We start from the raw sequence: 19,945 nt of genomic DNA, 5'->3' as shown, positions 1-19,945 counted from the left end.
AAGAGTTCGGGATTTTTTTCTCCTCTTCACTTGAAAGCATCAAAAAGAGCACAGACTTTAAGATATTTTTGGATGGGATTTTGTCAGATTCTTTCTGTAGGGTGACTGGTTCTGTTTCCCAAGCTACCATACATTAAGAGAAGGAAAGGCTATCTGATTCATGACTAGGAGAGGAAGGTTTGGGGTGTTTCATTTTTGTTTAAGTATTTAAATAAAACCAGTTTTCACAGCAGAAGGAAGTCTGACACCATTGGGGTGTCACAGGGAGAGAGTTAATACAAAACAGCCCGAAAAGCAAGGTTAATAACAAGGTAACAGAGTCTACTTCCTGTACAGCTTCCTGTTATTAGCCAAGGCAAGGTGCAGAACTACCTACTTGTATCAGCAGTAAAATAGTAAAAAAAAAAAAAAAAAAAAAAAAAAAAAAAAAAAAAAAAAAAAAAAAAAAAAAAAAAAAAAAAAAAAAAGGTAAAATAGCAGATGACATATGCAGGCAACAGTCTCAATTTTACATATTCAAAGCTGGGGTCCAGGTACTTAAGCGTACAGTCTTCAGATTACAATTTTACAGAAACATCAACTCAGTGCCTGATAGTGGAATAACAAGTGTTTGCAATTATTAAAGAAAGGACAGAAAACAAACCAGCAAACCACTATCTTCTACAAACCCAGAAATGCTATTTGAAATACTATGTGCAGTTCTCATCACATAGAAATCAAACAAGAGTTAGTAAGACTGAAAAAGATACAAGAAAGGGTAATGGGGTGACTGAATGAATGAGTGGTTTCCATACAAGAAGTGACTAAAGAGGCTGAGGCTCTTTAACTTGGGAAGAGATCACAAAATCACAATGGTCACAAAAAAAGTAACTTAGGAAACAACATCCCACCTCTCCAGTAAAAGAAACACGAAACATTCAATGAAACAAGCATTTCAGAACAAAAAAGACACTATTTTTTGAACAGTCCAGAGTCATGGTGGGATTCTCTGCTTCAGGTGGTTTGGGATGCTCAAAGTTTTGTCTGGATTCAGAGAAAACTATTGGAGAGATTAGTGGAAAAGGAATCTATTGAGAACTATTAAATACAAACACAGAAGAGTCCTTGAGCTATAAATCAGTGAAGACTGGGAAAGCTTTTTGGGGAGGCACCACTATGTGGTTGATAATGTGCTACTTTTGACTTATTACATAATTACATGCCTGTTTTTTCACTAGTCCCTAAGCATCTCCTGTTGCACACTGCCACAAAGTGCTTTGGTCCATCCTGGCACAGCAGTTCTTATGTTCTCAATTCCATCTATGCTCTTGACTTCATTGACAACTTCAGCATTCCTGTTAGCATGAGCATGAGGGGCTTTTTGGGTCTTTGCGTCAGTTCTCTGGAATAATCAGCATTCATGAGATATGCATTTAGTGCTGAAAGGTTCAAGAAACCATTGTTTCCTACTCCTTTAGAGGAGATGATTTGCTCCAAAAATTGAATTTAGACCATAATAAAAAAATATGTAAATCAGAAAAACAATACATGACAGGAAGGGAGAATAAAAAAAAAAGATGTCATTAGTGCCACAAATACCTCTAGTGCAGAGATGCAGTCACACAAAAGTACCCTAGGATGACATTATAAAGATGACAAAACAAAAACGAATTCCCCAAATCCCAGGCTGCAATTGTTGCTGTCGGTTCTTTCCTGACCTCCATTTTCTCAATGCTTTTAAGCTGCCAGCCTTCACTACCCTTACACAAACTCCTCCAGAAGCACAGGAAAGACAATGGCTAAAGCTCTGTGCAGAGTCCAACATACATACAGGTGGTCTGACTCAGGAGAGGCCTAATTGGCGTATCCGTATTCTTGATTTTGTATCTCAGCCCAAGGTCACAAACATCTGTATGCCAACATTTACAAACTGTGTTGAAATGTCCCTCTGTTAGCTTTAAGCTCGGATGTTGTGTGTGTCTGCAATCATCTCACTTCAAGATTGTTCTCTAAACATTGCTGAAAGGCAAATACACAAATAGTGAGCTCCAAAGCACACCTGCAATACCTATCATTTATTGTACACAAAACCTTGCAAAACATCAAAATGATACTTTACCTCCAATCTGTTCATTTGCTGTTACTTCAATATGAATGCACAAATAAACCAGACCAGACCTGAGCTGTATAGTCAAGGACAGAACAGCCCTGAGCCCTTTGCCCAAGAGTTGCTCAGAGAGAAGCAGTGCGCACATTGACACATCTCTGCACTAATGTGCTCACGCAGCTTTTGGACTGGCCTTGTCCTGACTCACTTGAGCTGCAGTCAAATCATGGAGATGCACATGGGTGCCTAATATCCCTCTGTCTCCACCAAATCTTACACAGGGTCACGTCCCTACTGGAAGCTTTGTATTTCTGCCTATCATGCAGTCATTCCCAGGAGGGAGGAAACAATGACCAACACCATTTCAGTTGTTTCTGCTCAGATGCCAGGGCATCCTGTGCCTTTTGGACAATGAGACACCGAGGTATGGGGAGGTGTGGTTGGGGGAAACAGCCTCTCTTCCCCCTCCTCACTTGTCACCAGAGGCCAAAACATGCTCATGACGATGTAGTCAAATTCATCACAGTGTTGAGGCTGAAGCACAAGGAGATGATGGCACCCCTTTGCCCTCCTCCAACAGACTCAGGTGCAGAGGTCTCCAGCCTGGAATGCTGCCCTTCCTCAAGGAGGTGCAGACGATCCTCCCTCCTGCAGCCCCACTATTGTTTCTCCTCCCAGCCACATCCATGGGAGGAAGGCAAGTCACTGTCCTTCCCTTCTGCTGGCAAAGGAGGGAGGCAGAGGGTCACCAGCCCCAAGGGAAAGAAACAGTGGCAAAACCATAAGGAAGCTGGCTGACACTGAGAAAAGGCTAGCTGGCCTAAGGGCAGGCTACAAAACTGATATCATGAATGCACAGCAATATATGCTCCAAATCAATTGTACATCATTTGTCATCACAAGCAATTTGATTGCAGCCCCACCATGGCACCAGAACACTGCCCACAGTTTTACTTCCTGGGAAGTAGCCCAGTGGTAGAAGGTCACAGGGCGAAAATATGTTTGTTCTGCACTACTGAAAAATTGATTTTCAATCAAAATTTATTCCTCAGCTATTTAAAAAAAAGCAAAAAACCACAAAAATCCACAAATGCAAACCTACATCTGTTCTCACCATGGACCCACCTTTAGAATTCCTTGTTAACTGAGAAACAAAAAGCCCCAAAGTTTCTCCACTGCTTGACAGGTCCTACAAAGAGGCCACTATGCTTAGTCTTCCCTGTTTTTTACTACTTTCCCCACAGATATCACAGATGCAACTACTTAAATGTTGTTGCAATATGCTGCCTTTATATCACAGAACTAGTTAATAACTCCTCTTCCAATCACTTCTTTAATATTAATATAAGCATACTCTTCAGTTTGTGACATTTCTTGTTGCTACTAAATAGGCAATATTTTAATTGTATTTCTGACTCTGCCATTGGAAACCTTTATATTCCATTACAAAGGGCCACTGAAATAGGAGATAAAACTGGTAAGGAGTCCCAGTCCTGCTCCCCACCACAATCTGAACACAGAGTATGTTTCCTTTTCTGGTTTGATTCCAGCTCTTCACAGCGATCTACAGAAAAATAACAAAAAATTGGATTTCTGCCCTTTTCTTCCTTATTCGTTAGCTGGTTTTTTTATGTTCAGCATAAGCTCTCACCTTCCTGGATCAGTAAGTAATGCCTGAGGTGTTCTGTTCAGTCCAAATATTTTTCTCATTCTTAGCTGATGGAGCAAATCTTTGGCAACTTTTGTAGATATTTTGATCCAGAACATTTCCCAGATGTGAAAGTTCATCATCATCATAACAATGTCTGAATTTCAAAAAATTGTAAAAATCAGAATAAATCTCCTCTCTCCAAGAGGAGAGATTTTATGATCAACAGTGTCATAGTCCATCCAGGTCCCTCAAGCTTCAGCTGCTTGAGGATTTTGAGGAATTTCTAAAGCCTGGGCATAAATCCGAGCACTTTCATATGACACATCAAATATGACACTCTTATCTGGGCCCAAACTGGTTTAAGTTAGGGGTGAACATGTTTGAATCCTCTTTATGCAAATAAGGCTGTAACTGCTGTTTTCTGCTACAGTGATACTATTAAATCGTATTTGACTAATTAAAAAAACTAATAAAATCAGCTGAGTGGGTGGGGGGGCTGAGTACAGACAAAATCTGAATGTAGATAGTTGAAAAAGAAAAACATGGAGATGCTTTTAGAAAACTTCATTTCAAACTATCAACACATCTATTCAGTACATTAAACATGCAAGTGAGAGAAATAACTCTTCCTTCCCTATACCCTGATGACTAGATAACACAACTCTGGATTCCATGTGTAACTGAGTAGTACAGCAGTAAAATACATTTTAATGTTTAAAAAAGAAAACCTTAAAGTTTAAATCACATAATCCCAAATATGTCTCTTAATTCCACTGACTTCAATCAAGTAACTGAATGCACAGGACCTCTCAAGTCTAGTAAAATCAGATAAAGAATCCTGCTAGTGAGTTTCCATGAAAAAAGGATCTTATGCATTGAAAGGTCATACATTCAGTTCTAAGAGAATATTATATTGTCAGCTCTCTATCTCATGGTAAATATTGAAGCATCTGCAAAATTCAAACAGAAGATCAATTCTCAACGCACGGCATACAAATTTCAAGAACTTTAATACGTAAAGTCAAAAGGGGCTTTTAAAGTTTTAAAGTCAACATTTCAAGTTATTTAGGACTACCAAAAGTATTCCTGTGCCCTCCCTCCAAAACCACAGACTGATAATGTGTGGAACAAAATCTTATCACTCACAACTGTTAACAAAAGGCAAAAAAGAAACATCATTAAATATCATATTCGTGTGTACATTGCAAATTCTATTTGGGTGATCAAGTCATCTTGGAAGACAACATATTGGCAGGCATCATACATTTAAGCTCCACGAAAATCATAAGAGCATTAATATCCTCCTGGAGGATTTCACATAAAGCTGACAATTTCTGCTTCCCCCAGCAATGCTTATTTACTAAACCCTGGACTGTACTTCAAGCTATCCTTTTGAAAAAGAAAACAACTTGTCTGCACAGCAAAGCACTGTTCTGTCCTGGTTGTCTAGCAGGGACTCTTGTTTTTTGCACTTCGGGGGTTTTAGCAGCCCAAATAAATAAATAACCAAACGCCGTCTGCTCCAAACCGCAACAAGACCCCACCGGGGCAGGCAGGACACGCACATGCACCCACATCCGCAGCCAAAAGTGGCGCGCACACACACACACACACACACACACACACACACAGACAAACACACACTTCAGACACACAAAGCAAATAACATTTGAACATTCTTGCCAAATGAGATCACGTTTTTGCGTACCTCCCTCTCGCACACGCACAAACCCACACATTACACAGCAAATATTGCTCACAGAACAGAACAAAGATCCTTTGTTACTGTTCCATAAGGTTTTGCAAAATCCCCTTCTTTGTCTAAAACTGAATTAATAGTATTGCTGGAGCCCTGATGATCTAAACACACAAAACTTGCAGAAACAGAATATAGATTTCTTTTAGAGCAACTGCTAACATTAGAAAATACAGACATGCTTTTGAGAACAGAAGCCCCAGTTTGCAAGCATCTTTATTCAGCAAATTAAAAAAAAAGGAGGAAATATTGCAGCCATTCAAATGCAGGCACTCCGAAAAGACACAATTGGAGCTTAAGACTTATCACACCCATCTGTGTTTTAACAGAATCTCTTATGGTTACCTCCCCCCAAAATAAAAGTGCTAACACCAATACAATTAAAAAGCCAGCTAAAATAAAAACAAGTCAAAAAATCTCCAAAAACCAGCAAGTTGTCTCCCTGCTTTAGAAGAATGTCAGCATGAATGAAGGAAACATGCTAAAAAAAAAAAAAAAAAAAGGCACCTTCACGATTAGAACTGAGCAAAGTAACACAGTAAAAGGGATCTTCCTCTAATGAGGAGCCTCTATAGCATCCTCTCTTGACAGGCTGCCCTGACACATATTTATTTTGCAGGGCTCAACAGCATCCCTCTGCTGACAAGACATTCTCTTACCTGAAGCTTCATTTTCCAGCATGAATGCATGTGTGTTTCCTCAGTGTGGCTTTCCTTGGTTGCATGACTCCTGTTATCCAGACTAAAGAGACAGAGCTGTATGTGAGCAGAGCTGCTGCCTGTCCTACATTTGCTGCAGATGAAGAGAAAGAGTTGGTGCAGTACTTGCCTGGGCTTGTTTAAGTCCCCTAAATATAAATACTAGTGTAGCTCAAACTAGACTAACTACTTCCTCCAGCTGATTCCAGTGAAAAGAGCTTGTGATGAATAATGCATGAGAGTTCCTATGAACACGCTCCATTCCTTGCGGCAGCTGATGTCCACCTCTCCCCGCTTCCTGAAAGCAACCCCTAGCAATTTTTGTGCTATGAAGCATAAAAATTCTCCAAATGTCCAAAGAACAAGGAGGATGACACTCCCAGATCCATTTTCTTTCCTTATTAGTCAAACCAATAGAGCTAGTGATTTTCTTTTTCTTTCTCTCTCCTTTTTTTTTTTTTTTAAATAAAAATGTATGCAGCTAGAAGTCAAAGAAAGCTTGATAAGCAGAGAACCATATCTCTGGGACTACACAACACTAGTAAATTCAGTTGCTTAACAATTAATTGTTCTTATTCTTAAGGGCTGTGATGCAAGAGAAGCTGTATAAAGATGAACACTGAAGACAAAGAAAGAATGTGACAGACCAGAAAATAATACAGCATAAAGAAGGTGGAAAAAAATGCTTACTGCAGCTGGCAAGTTCAGTGGACTGTTTACAGAGAAAAATATTGTTCAGGAGAACTTAGTGGGTGGATCATTACAGGGGATAAATTCACATGCTGCTTCTCTTAAGCAATACATTCTGCTATGTCAGTACAACTTTTCAAGCTAACTATAAAAATCACTTACTTTCAAGTATTCTTCCAAAGAGTGAATGAACGCGGGACTAATTTGCAAGTAATTTATTTTCAGGTGCAATTACTGCAATAGGTAAATGTCAATACATGTCACTCACTGATTCAGGTCTATTTCTCAGAATTGTTTTGCTTTGATTTTGTTGTTAGATATACATCAAGTTATTTGGCATCTCTGTATCAGTTACCTGCTGCAATCCAACTGACACTGCCATCCAAGCACAACTGACAAGGTTCTCAAAAGCCATTAGTTTCCTGTAAAGGAAATGTGGCTTGTCGGTCTCATCTCCCGAGCAACAAGAGTTAGGATCAGAGGAAATGGCCTCAAATTGCACTGGAAAAGGTTTAGATTGGCTATTAGGAAAAATTTCTTCACCAAAAGGGTTGTCAAGGTTGGAACAGGCTGCCCAGGGAAGTGATTGAGTTACCATCCCTGGAGGTATTTAAAAGATGCAGTTTGGTGCTTACGGTTCAGTGGTAGACTAGGCAGGGTTAGGTGAATGGTTAGACCCAATGATACTAAGGTCTTTTCCAACCTAAATGATTCTATGATTTACAGTGTGAGAGATCATGCAGCTTCCTAAATCCTGAACTGTGACTCTTCAGTTTGACATAAGTCTCTAGACATCTCTGAGATCACATTTCTCAGGTCACATAAAAACTCAAGAGACAGTTCCTGCTTTCTATCTCTGATTCATACAGAAGATGAGAGATAAAAGGTGAAGATAACAGAGAGATCAAAGAGAAAGAGATATTAAACATACTGTATTAGCATGTATCTAATGCTCAGTTATGACTGGTTGCTACTTTGGAAGGACTTCTCCTTCACGTTTGCTAAAGGGTGTTCCTCCTGCAAGGATCAAAGCTAACCTTAGGATAAATTAGGATAATTAGTTAAAATTATCCAGACAGTTGCATTTATTGTCATGCTTTCCCTGTGATACCCTTTGACCTTGGGAATGTGATACACACAACACAAAGCAGAGAACAGGATTTTCTTTCACATCAACTGCACCCTTTTTCCAGACCAACTCCATCTTTTCACCCTCATCAGTTCCTTGTCACATCCACTTTTAAACTGAGATTTTCATATAACTGCACCCCAGTCAAAATTCAGCTTTACCACAAAGTTACATGGTATGAATCTGGTGGCAAGAATAACTCTGTACTTACTGTGTTTCTCATATTCTCTCTCTCACTCAAGGTCAAGGACAATAACCTGAGCTACACAGACTTCTGGTCTCATCCAACACAGCTGGTACCATATCCTGTGTACTCTGAATAACTCAGTGTTTCTCCCTCACCCACCGAATACTCCTTTTAAAAAAGAAAAACTCCAATGCAAAATCAAATTCACACAAGCATTATCAGACCCATAACAAAGCCTACAGAAATACTTCACTTATCAATATCCTGTGAATAAACCTCAAGGAGGTGAAGGTCCTTAACATTTAAAAAATTGGGCCTTAATGTCTTCCTTCAGGCACCTCCATCCTGATTTTAAAAATGGGAACCAAGAAGCTTCCAGAAAATTAGCAGGGCTGCCCACAGTGAGAAGGCAGGGGCTCTGCATAAATTCAGCCTTGTACACCACGAACTCCAAGGTAAGCAATCAGGCTGAACATGACAGATGCAGGAGAACTACTTTACAGGGAGAGCTTCTGTTTCTGCAAAGGAAGCCAAAACAACTGAACCTTGTTAGAGGATGCATACTGTAGGGCGTACTCAGATTTTGCAGTAGGAACAAACAGGAGCAGATTAAACATCTGAAATTGGAGTGCAACACCTAACAGTTTTGAAACAGGGTATGTTCATTTCTATACAACTGACCTTACTTCAGAAACCCCAGGAAACAGTAAATAATAAGTGGCAAGATTAGCTCTCTTAATGGCAGGGTTCAAAATTCATATTAGTGTTTTCGTACCAGATGAGCTTCAGTTAAACAACAGAATACTCCTCCCTCTCATGTCACCCTTCCAGCTCTTGTGCACCCTCAGAGTGGTGCAGGGTTTTCATCCATACTGGGCTACTGCAAACAAGCACTTTGCAAACAAAATTTCTGCCTTAGCTCAACCTGGGCTGCCATGGACTCCTCAGATGGTTTCCTTTATATCTGGAAGATAGTGCTGAATTCTGAGATTTTTTTTCTTTCCAGAGACTCTAACTCTGAGGCTAATGGAGATGAATTGCTGGAGGGGAGGGAAATAATATGCCACAGACAAACATTTCTAAGGTTTTTTATACAGGGAAGTATGTTATCTAAGCTCAGTTAAAAATTTCACATAGCCCTTTGGATATTTACCCCCTTCCTCTTAGTACTTCAGGAGGTTGAGTTAAAGGTTATGAAGGTTGGTTTCTAAATTCAATGGGTGTATTACTACCATTACAAAGAATTATGCAAACACTGCAAACTGGAAGAGAAATCCAGTTTAATTACACTCTGCATCAGTGTTAGGCCAATGAACTCTCAGCAGAACTATGTGTGCATGTGGCCCAGGGTACTACCCCCGTGACACCAGGTGTTATGAGTAAGTTTCTGGGAGAAGCAAACCAGAAAACAAACAGATGGGCATGACAATAATTAAACACATTTTATTATTTCAGACCGTTTCTCAGACCATTCTCTCCATTGCATATTCAACTTAAAACATAATAAGAGAGAATTAAAGCCTATCTGCCATCTAAAATGGGTGCTTCACAGGGATTTAACTAAAAAAAAATTAGTGTTTTCCTAACTTTTTAAAGAATAATGAGCTCAATTGATTTTTGAATCCATCCATTCATTTGAAATAATGGGATTTGTAATAAAAAACTGCTTGTCCACTTAAAAACACCTACTCATATATAGATCCTCCAATTTCTGTGTATCATAGCATCAGAAAAACACCCCACATTGGAAATGTGGATATGAAAAGTCTAAAGCCACAAGGCAAACAACTCTGAAGTGACTTGAGTTCACAGATGTTTTAAAGAGATATGTGACATTTGACTACTTCAGAGTTAACATACTCTTCAGTCTTGCTTCCCCAAAATAAAGCAATTTCCTGCTTGGGTGTTTTTTCCCCTCAAATATTGAATATTTGAGTATTTAATAAAATACTGCAATTTAACCAATCTATTACGTCTTATGTTTGTGAAGCTAAAAGGAGCAGTTTAAAAATTAAAGACATTCAGTTGAATAGTTTTATATTTCATTTAAAATGAGCAGCATTTCGTAGCATTCTCCTGCATGCCTGAAAAACCCTGTCGCCACTGCAAAAGGAAGAGATGCAGGAGAGGGTTCAACATGGCAGGAATGGCGCTTAGTAAAACCATCTTTCATTCAAGTCCACTTACTAGGTGAAAACTGAAATAGTGTGTGTGGAGTCAATTCATAGACACATCATTTCATTACATGCTTCTGCTAGGGGCCAAGCTGAATCATTTTGGTTAAGTATTTAGCTACTGGCTGGCCAGTTAATTTTACAGTCAAATTTTGTACAGTCTATTTAGTTTCTCCCATTTCTAAATAACTGCAACCTCCTGGGGAAATTCTCTAGTAGACCATCTGCTCGTTTCCTATAAATCCTCCTTTCAGACCTTACGCAAATTTCTGAGCTGCCACTCAGAACTTCTTTGATGTCTGGGTGAACAAAACCCCAACTATTCTGAACTAAAACCTGCAGTACAAAAAGATTAGTTAACCCCTGTTCAGTAAAATAACAACAGCAACGTGGCTCATTTCTCTGCAGCGCATCTCAAGTGACAGACACACTCTCAGTGGGATGAGCACTTAAAGGTCCTTCCCTGGTCACGGGATGGTCACAAGCCAGGGACAATTTACTTTACATATTTAGATTGTTATTCTCTTTGAAGTTTCTGCATGTCCAAGCAACTTGTTTGCGACCATCTCAGTTGGTATGGCCTGGGAACAGCTGATAGACAGGAAGGTTGAGCGAAAGAAGAACCAATTTGAATAGCAAAAGTGTAATGGGGAAAGATGGTATAAGGAGATGTTAAATACCAAGCAGTGTTTCCTGTCTGTGAATTCACATAATCAGGTTTGTGCAAGCGCTGAACTGTTCTTCTCTGGCTTGTGAAACACTGCAGGCTGTGCAGATCCAATGACACAATAGACTTTTTCCAAACAAACAAGGCTGGAGGGAGTTTCAGCAATCAGGAACACACTGAATGAGCTAACAGACTTTGATCCAGCAGATGTTTCTCTGAGCCTAAGTGAATTTCACAGTAGAAAAGAGAAGTGAAGATTTTATATCTATTTTTAATGAAATTAGCACCAGTATCCAAATTCTGTACCAAGTGTTAACAAACACCACACAACCCATGCTTTAGAGAACAGGCAAAAAGCAGCACCTGTGGGTAGGAGTTCACATAGTTGATGCCTGTGTCTAATTCAAATACTTGTCGTGGAACAGTCAATCCACAATGATGCAATGCAATAAAAAGGTGCTTACCCAAGTCACTAATGCACCTATAAAACAAGAGTGGGGTATAACAATACGGCCTGAAGAATTTTTCCAAAAATCATTAAAAGAATGATTGCAGAAAAAAACAAAACCCATCAACAACCCAAATCCACAGAAACCAATTCAGACTGTTGAAAATTGGGTGACTGAACAAGAAACGAAATGGCCATGCAACTAAGGGGCATATGGAGCTTTGTAATGTTTTTATTTCCCCTCACTTCTACATTTTTGGCTCTTTGTTTTGCTTTCTGGCCTCAGAAAGTAGAGCTGAGTTCAGAATAGCGGATTGCATACTAGTTTTCCCCAAAGAAAATTGCACAGGCAGAAACTAGTTAAGACACTTTCACAAACATTTGAGAAATCTAAGAGAAAAAAAACAAAAAACAGAACTTTGTTATAAAGAGGAACTATAAGAGCTTCCTCAGAAGTCTATCCAAAAAAAAAACAAACCCAAACTACCAACCAAATAAAGAAAAAAACCCCAACCCCCAAAAAAACCAAAAAGCAACACATCAGATTCAAAACTTACAGCAGCTAAAACCCACCTAAATACTGTGCAAGAAGAATTCACCAGAAGGGATGCAATGGCATAGAGTCAGGGGGGTGCATTAAACACACCCAAAATTCTGGTTATAAACCAGAACCTCAAATTTAGTTATTTCTGTCCTAATGGTTGCACTGAAAAACAGCAGGGCTATAAAAATGGGTTGATCTCATCTGCCTTCCTTCACTCCGCAGTCCAGAGCCTTGGGTGTGCCTCAGTTAGGTTTACTACAGGTAGCCAGAGAGAAGTCAGTGTTAAAGAAGACCTTTAACAATCGACTTCTTGTGTTCCAGTTGGGTACCCCCATATTGTTCCTGTGAACAGATGGCATGGGAGCACCAGAGCCTGCCACCGAGTTGCCAGTGGCGGATGTGTGAGCAGTGAGACCACAGAGGACATTTTCTTGAAGAGGATAAACCATGGGAGTACATGTCAGAAGGCACCAGAGAAAAGACACCTGGGTTTTACTGAATGAGGTGCTGGGGGACAGCACTGTTAAGGCAGTTCCCTTAAATGAGTAGTTGTAGCACCAGCAGTAGAGAAAGGTCAAAGAGAAGCTTTTAAGGAATTGCTGGGCTCTGCAAGATGCTTTACAGGTGGGCCTCTGTTGCAAAGGTCTGACTGAAACTAACCAAGCTGCTAAAACATTTAGACCCAGATATCAGAAGTCCTGAAAGCAAATATTTGGATCTGGAGATGATGTCTAGCACAATCTGTACCTGTCCCCAGTCTCTCCTGGGGGCACTGTGGCAGTTTCGAGACAGAGCAGCAGGGCTGAGCAGAGGCTAAAACTAGGAACGCTTTCAGGAGACAGGTAGCTGCCACCAGTAGTACTCAGCATGAGATTGGGTGAACTGGGGGGAGTTCAAAATGCTCATAAATCTAGGAACAACAGCAGTGCTCTCTGTTTTATCTACATTCAAAAAGAAACAGAGGTTTATAGATGATAAGGGAGAAAAAAGAACAGAATGAAACAGCATGTAGTGAACACAATACAACTGGAACTGAAGCTCTGAGGGGACAACACAGCTCAGCCACACAGGTTGTCTCTCTCTCCCTAGCTGCATTCATGGAAAAGGCTGAGTTTCCCACAGAAACTGCAAGCTGCTGTACTTCAGTCAGTTCGTTCTAGTAATCATTTTTAAAAAGCATCTTTCAGAATGGCATTATTTATTCAGGCTCCAAAACACACAGAACAAACACTGTAAATGTGAGCCCTCATACCAGGGTGTTCTACCCACTCCTGAAATTCTCCCTACTAACTCTTGCAAAAGAAACATCCCTCACAGCAGCTGTGCTCTGGATTTGACTGGAAAAAATGGTGTCTTGCTGCAATCATGCTCACCCCCTTTTTTGGGTGGGGTATTTTTGCCAGTCTATTGTCTCCTGTTAACATTTCCCTGGTAGTCTGTTCTAGCTCACTAAAACTCCCACCTTTACCATGTCTGATATAGTGGAGTGTTTCCTTTTATTTCTTTTCCCAAATATTTCTATCTAAAAATGGAACAAATGATAGCAATATAAAACATGTTCCACAGTGAAGATCTGACTCCTGACAGATCTGATGTTGGCCTTGTCAATGTCGAATAAAAGAAGATGTTACTGCTCGTTTCACAAGATCAGTGCTAAGCCAGGCATTAGTCAATATTTTCAGTAATAATCTGGAAATTAATTTAAAACACATAGGAAAGCCTCTGACAGTTACATTTAGAGGTGACACAGAGCTTAGTAGGCTGACCAGGCTCACAGACACTTCACAGATACTGAGCATCCGAAATTGACTTGGGGAAAAAAAAAAAAATCACAGTCCTAAAGCTGTGTTTTATTTTCACCAAAGTGACACGGGCTGTAACTGCAAGTTACACAGGTTTCAGCTTAAAGCAGGAGTACAGTAAAGGATTAGATTTAGAACTTTCACGGCAGTGAAGTGACAATTGGAGGTGAGAACCTGAATGGGGATTGAGGACAGGATCAATGCTACATTACAGCAAACAGTTTTCAGTTTTCTCTCTGAACTGCCAAGGTACTCCTGGAGAACTGAGGAAGGACAACAGCTGGAAACCCACCCAGACCCTGCCAGTAAGAGAAGCACAGCTTGCTTTGTAATTAAGACATTTGTACCTCCAGTGTCCCAACCTTTCAATTCAAATAGGATGAGAGAGGCCTGAAAAGGATGTCTTTTCCATCCCTTGTTCCATCCTCCTGCATTTTCAAGGCTGAAGGAAACACCCTACTGGGAAAGATTCCAGAATTTTATCTGTAAGTTTATTTAAAAAGTGAATGACCTTGCTTGTTTGTAACACACTGATAGGTCCAAAAGCACAATTTAAGAACCTGTTTCAATTAATCAAGGGTCACCAGCAACTATCAGCTCAAGCCAGGAAAAAAAAAATCTAAATTCAAAAAACCAAAAAACAAAGTTGCATGTGGTTTTCCATGCACTGTGATGGTGGCTGGCATGGAGACAAACTATCAAGTAAAACAGAAGCTTTACTCTTCACCTTCAAGTCAAGGCTGGAAGCTGAAGTGTCTTTTCCAAATACCATGAGTTACGGGTTCAATGCACATACAACGTAACACAGGTCATTACAAGTCAGATGTGGCAATCCCTGCTGGCCTTCAGCATCACAAACTTCAAAGGAGTCACTAAAATTAAACAAGCCATTTTCAACCAGACTGATAGGAAAGGGTTTTGGGGGTGGGAGGTGCTACTTTTTTAACTGCTGACTTCAGTTAGGAATCAAGACAATTGGCCCCTTATTACCAGTGTCTAGAAGTACTTTTAGATAGATAGATAGATAGATACGTTCTGCTTTGCATATTAAAAACATACCAAATAGCTGCTTTTTCTAAAACTTCAATCTGTATTCCAACATGCCTGTCCTGTTTCTGCACGAACTTCATCATTGTACAGTGATACCGATTTTTTTGCTTGGCAATTTGAAGCAATTGTAAGTCCAGTAGTGAAGGTTTTCTCACTGATGACAGAAAAGAACCAGTTCAGTTCTATTCCCAGCTGTAAGGGGAGAGGGTATCTCATATGATCTTAAGCACAAATTAACACTGGCAGTACCCAGTGGCCCTAATTTGCTAATGTTTCCCTTAAGTACCCTAGAGCTTCCCTTTTTACTGCTTAAAATAGTTATGGTTTAAAGTTTACAGGTAAGCAGTAGCTGTGCTTCCCTTTTCCCAAATATCCCAACCTTGGTGTCTGAAAACAGCAACATCCTATTTAAAGGTCACTTCCACATTTCTGCCTGTGGATTTTTCAGTAACTCCAGTGTCTCTGGAGCACCTGATGCTTGTCAGAAGCCAAAGAGGAAGTCACACTCCAGTATTTCATGCGGAATGAAGCTGCTTAATTGTTGTTACATTAACCAGCTCAGAGAAATTAGGATGCAAAAATTAGCAAATGTTTCATTTCATTGCATACAAACAATAAAAAGCATTATTTTTACTCAAATGATGTGCCTTCAGCCATCTGAATAGCAGTAAACATATTTAAAGAGGACTGCAGGGCAAAAAAAAGCTCTAACAACTCTTTCCTATTCCCTGGGATCAATCAAATGTTTTCACTGTTGTTATGCATAAGAACTGAAGCAAAAAGGTACAACACTTGCTGAGGCAAAGGCACATCGTTTCAACCTGAACAATCTAGAAATCACCTCTTCTTGCATTTACTGCTTGGGAAGAGTTACTAGAAATAGGCAGGCAGATGACAGCCAGGAAAAACTTTACAATTGACGTGGGGTTCGTGCATCTAGTCAGAGCTGACAAACGTTTCCTATTCTGCAACTTTCCATTCAGGAAAAGCTGCTGATATGCATTACAAGGCTGTTCCTTGACCACTTTACAGGAAAAATAAGTCAATTGATTAGTTGGTATTAGCCAAAAGCAGCCTCTACAACTTCAAACCATCTTTTTTAGGCTCCTCTCTCTAAATCCTAGGAAAAGAATAATCTCATTCTTCTTTTAAGAATTTGATGCCAATCCACAATTCTGATCCACATATTGTAGTGGGATTTAAATATAGTATAGGAAAAGAAAAGATAAGAAGAAAAAAAAAAGAATTGTATACTTGTGCCTTTAATGGGCTGCACAGTAACATACACTGCAGAGGTGACAGGACACAACTGCTCTAGTGTGACGTGTATCCCTGGAGGGCTGCAGAGGACTTACAGACATGCCTGCTTTTATCTACTCTGGAAGGACAGTATTGAACTATGGAACTACAACTTTCCGTTACAAGAAAGAGAGGTTAACATGTCACACACAGGAAAGCACAAATACAGCATACGAGATGCTTCACAATAACTCAAACTTGATAGCCACCTCTGGGATGAATCCTGGTACTGCCTGAAAAGCTATCCTGAAACAGCATGAAAATAAGAACAGACAGCATGGGATGCCATTCTTCTAACTCATTTATTGTCTTCCTCATGACAAAGTAAAGAAGGAAATCCTGATTCAAAGAATAACCTGCCTTCTGCACATATGTGCAATATAACACGGGCAACCTTTTAATGTCCACTTTTCACTGCTCTCTAGAAACTAATCAATTAATTAAATGGCTAATACAAAACTCCACTAGCAGAAGAATGATGATCTACTTTGTTGCAAAAGATTTCCATTACTAACATCAGTTCAAGGAATAAAATCCATGCCTGACTATCAGTGTAGATGCTTCTACCACACACATCCTGCTCCTTTCCGCCCTCATTTCTTCACCAGCCTCATGAATCAGGTCTGCTTTAATCACACTTAGAGAATTACAGCCAACTAATCAACACCCTCAGCAACTGTGACTTCAGGTGTGCTGGGGTGTTGCTTTTAATTATTCCAGGTTCTCACTTCCCTGTACCCTCAAGCCTCCTACATCTGTTGCTGAAATGGCTGCTAGACTGTCCTTGCTGGTTGAGGTCACCTCTCTCTTGAAGCACTGCCACAGATGTGCATCATTCACAGCTGAGCCCAAAACATCTTCCAGTTCACCACTGTAACCGTGAGACTATACATTTAAAAGTGCACCTGAACTAAGATGGCACCTCAAGGACTTCTTCCACCTCATCTGCTCTTACCAATGTCACCCAGGGCTCTCTGTAGGTTTGTCTGTGAATCTCGAGCCCGTTACACGTACTAGTTAAAGAGAACAACTGATACAACTGTGTACACAAAGGAACTGAAGCGTGAAGTAGTTAAAGTGGTGAAAAAAATTCGACTTTTTAGATAAAAAGAGCCATAAATACTTCTATGTCTGTGAAACCTACAGTAGTGATTTTCCAAGGTGTAAGTAATTAAGAGTAGGAAAGACAATTATCCTTCAAGGCAGTAAGGCACAATGGAAATCTGTGACTCCAAATCCAGCTCTGATATAGACCTCAGTAGGTTACATAAAAATTTAGATGTACGTTCCATTTTATTACTTTAAGATGTCTGAAAAACCTAAGCACAAGACGCAAGCTTATTACTGAAAACATTATGTTAAAAATAAACCAAAAATTGTTTCCACACATAGAATCTGAGCATATGAATATCTGTGCTAAATACACCCCCTTTCAGCTATGCTGACAGATGCATAATGTGTGTGCAAAGCAGTGACATGGTCCCAGATTCTTGCCTCCAGGAACACCACAGATGCTTCACCCTTAAGGAACACAGTGGAAACATGCAGCATTCACTTAGCACAGGGGTGAAGTCTCCCTGATACAAACTGCCACCTGTAGTTAAGGTCCACAAGGAATCAGATGCAGTCCACATTCAAGCAAATTAAAAAAAAATCATAAAAGGGTCACTTTTACTCATTTTCATCAACAAGTAGCACTTACAGGAAGAGAGAATTGGGCTGTAAATTAACTTAAACCTCCAAACATAGGTGATTCCGCTCTTCCCTTTGTATTTGAAGATGTCAAAATTCAGTTCTTAACTCCTAAAAAATGAAATTCTGAGTTTCAGCCACTGACCTCATGGAATACACATTTGGGCTTGCTCAGTAATAAAAGTGTGCTTCGACTTGTAGCTGTCACAAAAAACTTTCCATAAGAAATTCCCTAAAACCGGAGCTATGTCCACTGCCAAACAGAAACATGTTTAATAGCATATGAGAGATCATCACTTCTGGGACCAAGAGAAGCTAAATGAATCCCAAAGGTGGATTTTTTTTCTAGCTGTGAGAATTACTGACTCAGAAGGCTGTACTCTTAAGACCTTAGATTTCAGCAAAGCAGGGAGGAGCAATTTCAAAAGAATAACTTGCCCCTACCCCCATCAAGAATTCTTCATAAATGGCATAAAGGCCGAGTAGAATTACCTAAGTTCAAAGTGCAGATCTAAGCCTATATATAACTTCATAAAAGTTTTACCTTTAAACCACTGAGATGCAGGGTTTAAGAGATAATCAGCAACTTAAAGTTAGATAAAGTTTTAAACCCACTGAAGTTCAACTACTTTAAGGGTATCACACCACAGCATGCATCCCTGGCAGAACTGTTAGTCATTGTTCTTCTCTCAAAAAAACAAAAAACAGAACACCCACCCTAGAAAACAACTCAAATCCCAACACTCTTTATTTCAACAGGTAAAGAAACACATCTGTCTGAAAGAGCAAATCAATGAAGTCATTCATTATGCATCAACGCAAGAGGCAAAACATCCTACAGGAGGAAAAACCCCTGTACTTCTGGGGCGTTTTACTTACAGAAATTACATTCAATAAACACAGAACTTTAAAAATCAGTTTGCAGGAACCTGACAGCATCACTTTAAAGAAACAGTATAGTCACTGGATGATGAAAATCACTGCAAAGTATGATACAGTATTGACTGATGTCTTTGTGGAGCTGTGATGATTTCAGCGGCACTCTGCACCAACACAGGTATTAATACCCACATACAGTTCACTGTGGCATCATGACTGACACACACTTCTCATTAGAAGGCAAACAAACAAGCATGCTTTTGCCAGGGAAGAAAAAATATAAACTCTAAAGTCATGAGCTCAGATCCAGGGCTCCCTTTATGAAAAGTTGTTGCATGTTAACATATATGAGAAACATTAACAGACCTGCAAAACACCACCACCAAAACATACTTGGCTATCACATAATTAAACAGCATCAGTACTTCTTTTAGAAAATCATATTTTTCAAAGAATGACTCTCAGCTTGTTCAAGTGATCTGCTAATGAGAGCCAGACAGAGATTGTGTTAATATGAGAGAGGTGGTTTAAAATTCAGGTTAATCCAACAGCTACAGGTAGTAATAATTAACTTTAAGTTGTTTCTGGTCTTAAGACATCAAAGCAAGGAGTTCATATGCAATAAGCAAAGTCAAAACAGAGACTGTATATAAATGAGTGATTATAAACAAACAGCAAAACCTGAAACTTCCAAAGTTTCTTCTCTGAAGGATCACTACCTAAAACTCTGCTGCTGTATCAACTGCTGTTAGTTTTTCTACTGTTTACTGAATTTTTAAAAGAAAGAGTTTTCTCCTCTTTTCCCTCAAAACCCTTTCAGATACCACTTCCCACAGTTTGCCTTTTGTAATTCCTCTCCACTCAGAAGCCATCTGCTCCTTTCCTCACACACACATGCTGTACGCACTCCAAAACAAACACAATGTAGAATCAAATGGCGTGATCTGACTTTTTTGTTCGGACTGTTCAAGTGGGAGCAGCTCCCTCCCATCCCGTCCCCTCCCTCCCGTTTCCTGCCTCCTCTCTTCCCCCTTCACCAGGGTTTGCTGGGAAGCAGCATGTGCTAGCTTCCAAGAACGGGGCTCGAGAGGACCAGCTCCTCATCCTGCACTCAAGCACAGTAAGAGCAGAACAGATTCAGGAAAGTCACAACATTTTGCATGTTTACCACAACTGAGATTAAGCAATGCCCA

At 39.8% G+C, this 19,945-nt stretch overlaps 1 protein-coding gene across 5 annotated transcripts in view; it reads right to left on the bottom strand.

Annotated features, from left to right (window-relative positions):
• Window positions 1-19,945, bottom strand: part of MARCHF8 (membrane associated ring-CH-type finger 8) — a 95,503-nt gene that overhangs the window by 47,122 nt on the left and 28,436 nt on the right. The window contains exon 1 of one of the 5 annotated variants that reach the window (XM_039377899.1): window positions 6,153-6,286. The exons of the other annotated variants lie outside the window; for them this stretch is intronic. Coding sequence (XP_039233833.1) covers window positions 6,153-6,182 — 30 coding nt within the window. The 5' untranslated portion in view covers window positions 6,183-6,286. Of the gene's footprint in view, window positions 1-6,152; window positions 6,287-19,945 lie in introns of those variants that run through there. 5 annotated transcript variants of the gene reach the window in all.

This window comes from Pipra filicauda, unplaced genomic scaffold, assembly GCF_003945595.2.
Source record: "Pipra filicauda isolate LSUMZ 115617 unplaced genomic scaffold, ASM394559v2 scaffold96_size2947999_pilon, whole genome shotgun sequence".
Taxonomy (NCBI): Eukaryota; Metazoa; Chordata; class Aves; order Passeriformes; family Pipridae; genus Pipra; species Pipra filicauda.
Note: the sequence above shows the minus strand (reverse complement) of the source record. Positions and strands in the feature narration are given on the sequence as shown.